General features: G+C 43.4%; 1 protein-coding gene across 3 annotated transcripts in view; it reads left to right on the top strand.

Annotated features, from left to right (window-relative positions):
- Window positions 1-469: 469 nt before the first annotated feature.
- The window catches only part of LOC116939322 (ADAMTS-like protein 3), a 99,153-nt gene continuing 89,529 nt past the window's right edge, over window positions 470-10,093 (top strand). For 2 of the 3 annotated variants that reach the window (XM_032947537.2, XM_032947527.2), the window contains exons 1-2: window positions 471-889; window positions 1,326-1,436. In XM_032947537.2, coding sequence (XP_032803428.2) covers window positions 1,386-1,436 — 51 coding nt within the window. In that variant the 5' untranslated portion in view covers window positions 471-889; window positions 1,326-1,385. Of the gene's footprint in view, window positions 890-1,325; window positions 1,437-10,093 lie in introns of all 3 variants that reach the window. The other variant, XM_032947547.2, reaches the window with a different exon arrangement.

Here is a 10,093-nt window from a genome sequence, read left to right as displayed (position 1 = left end):
GAGAATGCGAACGAGAATGAATTAGCATTGAAAACAACAACAACAAAAAACCCACTGGCAAACGGTGTGACTGGGGGAGTCTTTTCAGAGAAGCCCTGCGGTGCAGAGGTTGCGCGCTTTTACGCGCATCTCACGCGCTGGCTCCGTGTTCAGTTGGCGTGACTCGAGTCACAGTCACACGCGTGCCCTCTGGGCCCCTCCCGAGCCCCCGGCGAGGCGGGGCTCCACATCCCCTTTGCCTGTCCCCCTCTCGCTCGCTCGCTCGACCTACCCACCCACCCACCCCCAACAAGACAAACCACACTCTTCTCGTTGCAGTTCAGTCTCACCCACCAATCGCTTGCGCAGCGTCAGTATGTCATTCCTCCGGGCCGGTAGATGGACCTGGTGGTGGGGGGTGGATGGGTGGGGGTTGGTTGGTTGGTTGGAGGCGTGGGATGGGAGGATAGGAGGGAGGGAGATGGGGGGGGGGTTAGGACAAGAGGGGTTGGGGCAAGTGGAGCTAAATAAAACGCGGAAACCCGACTGCGCAAAAGAGCCACAACCGCTAAACCTTTTTTTTGAGTGCGCAGGAAACGACACCGCGCACTGCCCCGTTGCACTCCCTCAACCACGCGCAGCAGCAGCAGCAGCATCCCAGCGGGGAGGATCTCTTCTCTCTTGCTGGTGCTGCTCTCACCCGGGACAGGGCTTGCAGGGAGACAATACATAGAGGCGAGTGTTGTCTCCTCCTCCTCTATCAAGGGGGGCAACCCAGCCCTTACTTGATACCTGCCTGATTTACAGAAGAGACGTCTCACAATCGTGTACCATATGACACCAGTCCTGGGCCGGGTTACCAGTCCGCGCAGGACACGCTGAAAACCACGAGGAGGAGGAGGAATTAATTGTAAGTTTTATTTTTGCTGGCTTGAGTACAAAGCATTGTAAGCCCTGCGTGTGTTTTTACCCCCCAAAAAATATGCTTTGTATATTTCTATTTCTTGTAGTTAATTTTCATAAATATGTGCAAGTTTTGGATTGAGTTTCTCCCGCACTCTCTTTCTGTCCCTCTTTTAAAATCTATCGGTATTCTGGTGTTTTGGTTTATGTTAACAAAGACGGGTGCTTTTAAATTACACCGTTTTGTGTGCACGTTTTGAGTGTAAAAGTCTCACGTTTGGTTGGCCCTCTTCTGCCGCGAGCCACTTTGATTTGTGTCCCCACCCGACCCAATTTGTATGCCTGCCCAGCGGCGCGATTTGCATCGGAGTCGGTCGCCGCGTCTGTAATGACGGGAGTCGCTCGACGATTGTAAACGCTGTTTGTGTTGCGGTGGCGTGCAGGTGTAAAGGGTGTGGAATGGACAGGTGGCTCTTGTGTGCTTATGCGAACGTCCTCTAGCCATGGATGGGCTGATACCGCTGCTTTGCTTGTTCACCTTTGCAACGCCACAGGTAAGGGTCAGGTGTGACGTGCGAACATTGAAATGCAAGCATAATACACCTTTTTTACGTGTCTCTTTCCCAGTCTATTGTTGCCACTATTGTCATATCGGTCTCAGTCCAGTTACTTGCACAGTGTGGTTACTAACCTTACTATTTCACCATTCTTTCTGCTGGGAAGAAAAACATATTTGTTCTTTAAATGTGCGTTAAAACATTTTTTTGTCTCATTAATCATACTTTTGCTTGAGATGGAAATGTTTATACTGACTGGTCTAAGCATAATTTTCTTAACCTAAATATTGAATACCGTTTTGGTACTGGAATTGTTTCCGAAACGTGAGCCAATTTGAATATTCTTCCACGTCATTTAAGGGGAATGTTAAAGTAAGATGGGCTATGGAAACGCGGCGATTATTGGTGTAGCACAGGCAGTAACAAGGCAGAGGGAACATCGACTGCCAGTATTGTATTATTTATGCAGAACGTTAATATGTACTAGAAAAATAGAGCAAACTGTGGCATTACAATAGAGTACATCGTAAATATATTTTGAACTATGTTAACCAAACGACAAAGAACCTTTAATTGCAAAGCAATTGAAGGTTCTTTGGTTTATTTTCTTTGAGGCTAAGTGTTCAAAGGCCACTATTTCATGGATTCAAGCTTCTGGTTATGTAACAGCTGTATAAAGCAAAAATAAAGAGTGCATGGTCATTCATAGTTCTCAAACCATTTCTGCATTGAACGTATTACAATTGAAATGGCTAATTTTGGGTGTCATTTCACTCAAACTCCATTTAAATTAACCTGCCTCCAAATGAGGTGGGCAGGAGCGGGGCACGAGGTGAGGGTGAGAGGTAAGAGGGAAATGTGTTAACCCCCTCTTTCACCCTCTGCATAAAATACGGCATTCCAAACAAATGTTCTACACCTGTGCTCCCCGGCAAGCTTCCATGCAACCCACAAAGGGCATTTTCTTTCTGAGGCATTGAAGCAGATGGGCGTACCATTGTGTGCAAAGATACGGCATCTGCCCACACACCCTCCCCCATCTTTCCCCAACCCAGCCACAGCATCCCTCCCCGATTATGGTACTTTTTGAACGGCTTAAATATCTACTTTGCCATGAAACTATACTCCCGGGGAGTCCAAACCGCTTACCAGCCATCATTTATAGACGGTCTTAAGCCACATCTGTTGAGCTGGCTGACATGTACATTGTGTTGAGCCGTTTATTTTCTTGTTTTAAACAATGAAACACGACTACTCGTACTTTCTGGTGTGCATTAGGCTCGACAGGGCTCAACCAAGAGTGCCCTGTGTGTATATACATGTATCCCTAGTAATCCTGGTGGAATATTAATGTGTTACTGCTCCACGATGGTCAAAATTCTATGTTTTACTTTGTTTGGTAGTTTCATGATGTTTGTATGTGCAATACGATTTGTTATGTGGTTTTAAAATGTGCACATGATCGTTGTCTATAAAACACTTTGTTGTTGTACCTCATCGTTATCATCGGCAGCCATGATCAATCCACTGTTGGAGCAATACTTTCCAAAACCATCTTACTGTCTTACACTTTAGACATAGGTCTTGCACCTCCACACGGGTTGATGTCATCACTCCATTTCCATGGTGGACATGCTATCGTGCATGTTCTCGTCTTGAACTTCCATTCCTATGTTACTCTTGACTGCCTGCCTTCATCCCTTCCAGCGAGTGTGTCCTGCCCAAGCCCACTCTCAGCATTCTGCAGTGTGCACAATTAAACGGAGGATTCTGACGTATCCTGCATATTATTCCGCATACCTATGTGTACTGTGTATCAATAATTTCCAGCATTTGTGTACTTAAAATGGTCGCAAAATAGCACCCAGGTTTACTGGGTATGCGAGTCGTGGAAGTTGCTTCGTAGTAGAAATTAAATATTATTAGTCCCGTTTAGAAAACCTTCAAAATATTAAATTCGTGAAAAAAGGGGCGTTTCAATTAATTTAGCAATAAAATATTTCCGTGTTTGTGCAGCTACTTTGAACATAATAAATCAACTTACATCTCCACATATCGGGATTCATGTGTCCAACTGAAACAGCTGGTTCAAAAAGCGATTTTAACCCTCTAACGGACGATGCATGTCACATTTTTCGTTACACTTTCTTTGCCTTTTTATTCGGGCACGCCGCAGACCTTTGTCGTTTTTTAAAGCATGCTACTCGGGAAGGTCAGAGTTCATGGGACTATGAACAGTGATGGACAATACCCTCATCTTGTTTTCTTCCACATCAGTGGCCGCTCCTTGACCCTTGGTCTGAACACTCTAGCCAGTCAAAAACCTGTGCTCAGCTCTCTTCAGCTCCTTCATTCAAATTGATCTAATAGCCACTTATCTTCCAAGATAATGAGGCAGCATAGCGTATTTACTACTGTCTGGGATGCATTCCGTTAAGAGTGCATATTTCACATTTCGTGCAAATTTAAATGTTTCTGTGTGTCGCGTGTGGAATGGAAGTACAGTGGTTAGCACACTATGCTCCAAACCCGGTCACCCGAATTCAATGCCTGATTATAACCAACATCAGTGCCGAATATCTGAGCTGGCTCTGGGCCTCCACTGGTACGGTGTGTAAACATCATCTCCGAGGAAGACAAATACGGCTGAGCGTGGTGTTAGCCGCACCACTCCCTCGTGTGCCGTGCCGGCCTTCAGAGTCTGCTAAAGGCTATACTGGGGATCTCTGTCTTGGTATTTGTGTGAACTCAGGCATAATCTTGGCATCTCGGCCGTTTTTTCTCAACCGACCATTTGTTACAGTATATTACTTTTAAAATTGCAACACCCGTAAGAACGCGGAGGACTGTTTGGCTGATAAATGGCTGTATGCATTGCAGTACGTTACAGAAAATTGACGTAAAAAAAAAACCCCTGCTGAATACAACAGATTGCAAAGGAGGAAAGAAAAAACTGCAAGACTTGACATGAATGCAAAAAAAAAAATTGTCATTGCGCGCGAGGCATTTCTGTTGCTCTCCAAACAGGAATTTTGGCCAATAACATTCTACATTTTAAATTCAATGCAATCTTCCCACCTCTCGCAGCCAAAGCCTGGCCCGCACGTGGGTGGCTATGGCAGGGCTCATGCGAGAGGACCCACATTTAAACCCCCTCGTTATTCTTTAGCCACTTTGTTTTTGGTTGGGATTAAGAAGAGGCGATGAAAATGTGATTAGGGATCAGGGCGGCTTTTTGGTCACGGTCGTGAGATTACCTCAATATTGCACAAAGGTGCTGACACGAATAGTGCGTGCTTTAGTCAAGTGGACAAAAAGGAGAGATTTTTATTTTATTTTTTAGCCAGCTGTGGAGACCCACATTTTGAAATCCAACCACGTATGCCAAATGGAAGTGGCAATTTTACTCCTCGGTTGTGTTTTGCATTGGGTTTTAGTGGGCACCATACCGTAACGACCGCTACCTTTTTGCATTTTAAGTTTGAAGGTTTTGTTTCAACACCCAACAATTTTTATTTTCTTTACTGCTGAGTGGCTTTGAATGCCTCCCCGTGGACCTGTCAGCGAATCCCAATCAAACACGGCTTACTGTATGAACAAAACACTACGATTGCAGAGCTTTGGAGTTAATAAGCGAATGGAGCATCTGACATTGATCGTAATTCCTGACCTCATTTGTCATTGTCGTTTTTTATGAATATGAACTTTGTAGCTAAACTAACAATATTGATGCCGGGCGCATTTATAACCAATTTCCTAGGTCATGAATCTGTGTTCTATAAAATTAGTAAGAAATGAGGCACGAGTAGTCTATATATATGTGTGTGTATGTATGTGTGTGTGTATCGCTCAGTGTTAGTTTTCATTCCAATCTCTTCCCACTGACCAAATTAATTTTTGCCTCGGCGCCGCACATGTGCAGTGGGCGGGCGTTCCTCTTTACAAGTCATTGGACGTTAATGCGTGTGACTTATATCTCAGGAAGTTCACTTTGCCAGATGCTCGAGTGTTTTCCCTTTTTGCCGCGTATGCTGTGAAAGAAATAAAACAGCAATGTAGCTCACGACTACATGAGACAAATAAATGCCTCACACAGACCAACTCGAGGGGAATTTTTTTCTCTCGGTTATCTAACGAGCAACAAAGCTCGCGGTTTTGATGTTTCCGCAAGCGCAAAACATCCTTCGGGAAACGCCAATGTGGGTTTTTTTGTTGTTGTGAAACCCACGTTTTGCTGCTCAGGTTATCCAAAACAATTGGCGAATATCGCGCGTACAACAAGGTGTTCTTGGATGTCATGCCAAGGATGCGGTAGATGTTTCGATTTAAAGCTTTCGTGACTGCAATGATTCATCTTCTTTGGTTCTTTCGGTAAAGTCACGTAGAATGAGAATAAAATAATAAATTGATAAAATAAAATAACACAATAATATTCTCACGACGTTTCGGCCACAACACAAGCGGCCTTCATCAGGTGAAGGCCGCTTGTGTCTCGTCCCTTCACCTGATGAAGGCCGCTTGTGTTGTGGCCGAAACGTCGTGAGAATATTATTGTGTTATTTTATTTTATCAATTTATTATTTTATTCTCATTCTACGTGACTTTACCGAAAGAACCAAAGAAGATGCGGTAGATGGTTTTGCATGAAATCGCAGAGCAGGCTTGTTTTATGACAGCGAGAGTTGGGTTTTATGTCTGCATTTTCAACAACAACAACAAAAAATCTGCAGTTGATCGTTTTTTTACGGGGAAAAACTTTCAATCCTAGATGCGTTAAAATGCAATGATATGTGGCATATTCACAGAAATTGTAAAATAAAGCTTTAAATAAATGTTGTGTTTGCTTATTGCGAGAAGCATTGATAAACACACGTGTTCCTAAGTACTATATTTCAGTCACTGTTGTGCATCCAAACCTCGTTGGTTACTATCGAACGATAAAGTTTGTGGAGGAAACAAGCCTCATGGGTGAAATTCAGAGCCTGGAAATGGGTAAAACCGAACATTTATCAAGAAGGTTTCATGAAGACATTCAGCTTATGTAACAATAATATGTCCGAATGTGACACTTATGGGACAAGGTTCATATTGCCACAATTAATAATAATAACTTAACTTTCACAGCCACATGCTGTTAGCAAAAGCCATTGTAGGCCCAGTTGGGTCTTTGTCCATGTGTTTCTTGCTTAAAAAAAAAGATTTGCACGAATGTTTGTACACTGATTTTAAGTGGAAACATATTTCTTCGATGCAAACCGCATACTTTGAAATATGGGTAATGACTAACGAGCATATTTTGCAAGGGACCCAATAGGAGGCAACTATACGATGTATTTGCCCTCTTGGCAGACAAGCACAACAGAGCGCTCATTGATAGATGTGGGTATTGTTAAACTACACATCCATCAGGAACTCATTAGACTTGCACCCATTAGCGCAGAGCAGAAGTTGTTACAATGAGAGCACTGCCACTTGCGTGCGCCGAGAAAACTGCGTGGTTTGGATTTTGGATGGCTCGCTGGCTTCTGCGTGACACAGTACAGTGGGTGAAGAAAGAATTCAAACCGAACGCGGTTAATGTGCGGTGTGTCTGGCAGACACTACGTTATGCAGTCTTCTGCTAAACGGTGTGGATAAGAGTAAATGGCACACAGCTGTGTTTACCGGCCCCCTTAGCAGCCAGCTGTGGTGTTGGCCTCTGCCAACGTGTTTGCTTTCTTAGCACCGTACTGGCACAATCACAGTTTAGTTAAATAATGAAACAAAACGGAACTTTTTTTTTAATAGGCTTAAGCATTGTAAACACGAAATGTCAGATGATTGCTTACACAAACATAACTTTGAGTGGCCAATGTTTAAGTGGTGTTATGAGTAGGAGGATTATCAAGCATTACAATTGCATTAACAGTGAAAGTCATCATTTGCCTCTTGACTCGCAGGAAAAAAAATCACTGAAACACAGCTACTGCATACCGTACGGAAAGTTTTTAATCATTTATGAATCTCGTGGAAAATAAACTATGAAAACGGAATGATATTTGAGAATAGGTTTTCCCCTTTTTTCTGGCAACAAAACAGGTGTTAAGATGTTAGAACACCAAACTGAAACCTTTTACAAGGAATCATGTCTGCATTAACCACAATACTTGTGGTCAGAATGCAAACAAAAAACGTACTCTGATAATATATGCATTGTCTTTGAAACTGATTGGTCCACACCCGAGACAGCTTTCTTTTTGAGCCTAGTCTCAAAACGGTGTTAGACCAGAGGATGCCAAACCTCGTACAGCCCAAAGACAAAAGCATTATCAGAGTAATGAGAGCTCGGGGTGGAGCATCTACATCATGGGACCTCCTTTGCCAGTACCAAAATCTGAGAATAGGTTTTCCCCTTTTTTTCTGGCAACAAAAATGTATTTTTATTTTTTTGGATACCATGTTGTGTCCTCCTCTCCGTCCAACATCAAAATGCATTCCTGCGTGCAGCTCGGTAGGCTTGCGTCACGGCACGTAACATCTGCCGATTAGAGAAACAAAAAATAAATGTGATGAACATGGCCAAGGTCTTAGTTTTCGGCGCTAATAATATCCGCTGCGGCGGTTCAGATGGTGGGCAGTTTACCCACTGATTAAAATATCTCGTGGGCCTAAGAATTCTGACACGAGCCGCCCCCCTAGAGCGACGCTGTTTTCTACTTTTATTTTTAACTTCTTGTATCCAGTTAACAAAGCATCCCAGGAGTATTTACCGTGCAGCATAGCCACCACTCAAGGTCACATTACAGCTTAGTCACTGCCCTGACCCTATCTCATTGCTGCTTCACACTTAACCAAGGGCCGCATTGTGAAAGGCAAAAAACGTGCCCGCAAAACGAAAAGGTTTCGAGTTCAAATGCTTCGCCAGGCGTTCCCGATGAATTACAGAGCAGTGCACAAGGGAGGCTGCTGGACATGCAAATGTTAATTTAGCCGAGGCTATAAGTGAGCTTTTTGTACGGTCCGCCATGCAGCTTTTGCAAGCAAAAGCCACTATATGCACAGGAAACCTCACAACTGACCGAGTGCACTTTGTGGTGCAGCACAAAACGGTTTTGCTAATAAAATCAAATGCTTTTGTCGATCCTGCTGCGACAACAGATTTGCTTTTTTAATATGCTAAAAATTGTTGCATGGTGCTCTAAAATAATATTTTTTGAGATTTAAACATATATACTTCATGTACATTTTTGTGCAGTTATTTATTTCCACACTCCTCGTGAATGGCCCTGCTTATTATCTCTGCTGACAATGTCTGTAATTCGTTAACAATATTGTTCTCATTCTTAGTTTTTTCGGTAAAGTCACGTTGAAGAGAAACAACAAAATAACAAAATATATATAAAACAATAAAAAAATTCTCACGACGTTTCGACCATAACTCAAACGGTCATCATCAGGTGTGTCGTTTGAGTTATGGTCGAAACGTCGTGAGAATTTTTTTATTGTTTTATATATATTTTGTTATTTTGTTGTTTCTCTTCAACGTGACTTTACCGAAAAAACTAAGAATATGAATTACTGCAGTCACGAAAGCTTTAAATCAAAATTTAATATTGTTCTCTTTCAAAAAAGGCAAAGTGGTTTTCCAACTCACACAGGCATGGGTAGTAGCACTCATCTTTTGTTTATAACCCTGAATTAGTGGTGGGCATTACACATTCATACGATGTTAGCAAGTCTACATAGGACAAGCACTGTTGACTTATGATAACATTGCACTTATTTGATTGACTCTGGATGGGATGATAGGCTACATCGATACCCCTGTCGGGATTTGTACTTCTGTAATTATAATTACACATTGTGCACTTTAACCGTAAACACAGTACTTGGGAGGTCGAACGCACGTTTGCAAAGCGTTACAAAATGCATGCAAATACATCGGATTTTGTCTCCTTTGTTTATTTTTTCCATTATCCGTAGCATAGCGCCGCTTGTTCGGCTGTCCGCAGTGTTACACCAAGGCACTGAGGCTCCTCATCAAGCCAACGTGTGTGCACCTGAATGCAACCGGTGGTTCCGGCATGCTGCGGCGCGCGCGTGGTTCAAGAGCAAAGTTCGGCTTTGCCCGAGGGGACGTCAGTCACGACACAGCCCTGTTGCGTGCGCGCACGGAGGTTGTCCATCTGATAATGTCGTCAGCCCTGACAAGCGAAAAAAGTATTTATAAAACCCAACACGCGGTGATGGGGGGGGGGCGCGTGGGCTGGGGAAACGGCAGGGGAGAGATGGACTCGCGTTTTGGGTGGGAGGGCTGAGGGCTTAAAAACTGAGGCTGGAATTTACCAAAAGGAATGCAGGTGACAGGTGAGTTTCACACACGCTCTGTTGTTTTTGACGTGGCTGGTAGCTGAAATCCGGCTACTTACCAACAGTGTCTTTCCTTTGAAATCGTTAAAATTGTGTTTTCCCCACCGTATGAATTTTGTAATTTGTTTTTGTACAAGTAATATCTAGAGGCCATTTTTGTTGTTGTTTTTGGTGTTGTCAATCGCACCGCCAGTTTAGGGCCTCCCCATGCAGTTTGGCCTGCGAGCATCCGTTTGACCATACTTCACCACGCTAGTCAGGTGGGAGGCGTGCAGAAAAAAAAACCCAATGGATTTTGCTGCATT

Source organism: Petromyzon marinus, chromosome 1 (assembly GCF_048934315.1).
Source record: "Petromyzon marinus isolate PM22_M1 ecotype Great Lakes invasive population chromosome 1, UKy_Petmar_22M1.pri1.0, whole genome shotgun sequence".
NCBI lineage: Eukaryota > Metazoa > Chordata > Hyperoartia > Petromyzontiformes > Petromyzontidae > Petromyzon > Petromyzon marinus.
The sequence above is the reverse complement of the archived record's forward strand: the minus strand, read 5'-3'. Positions and strand labels throughout refer to the sequence as shown.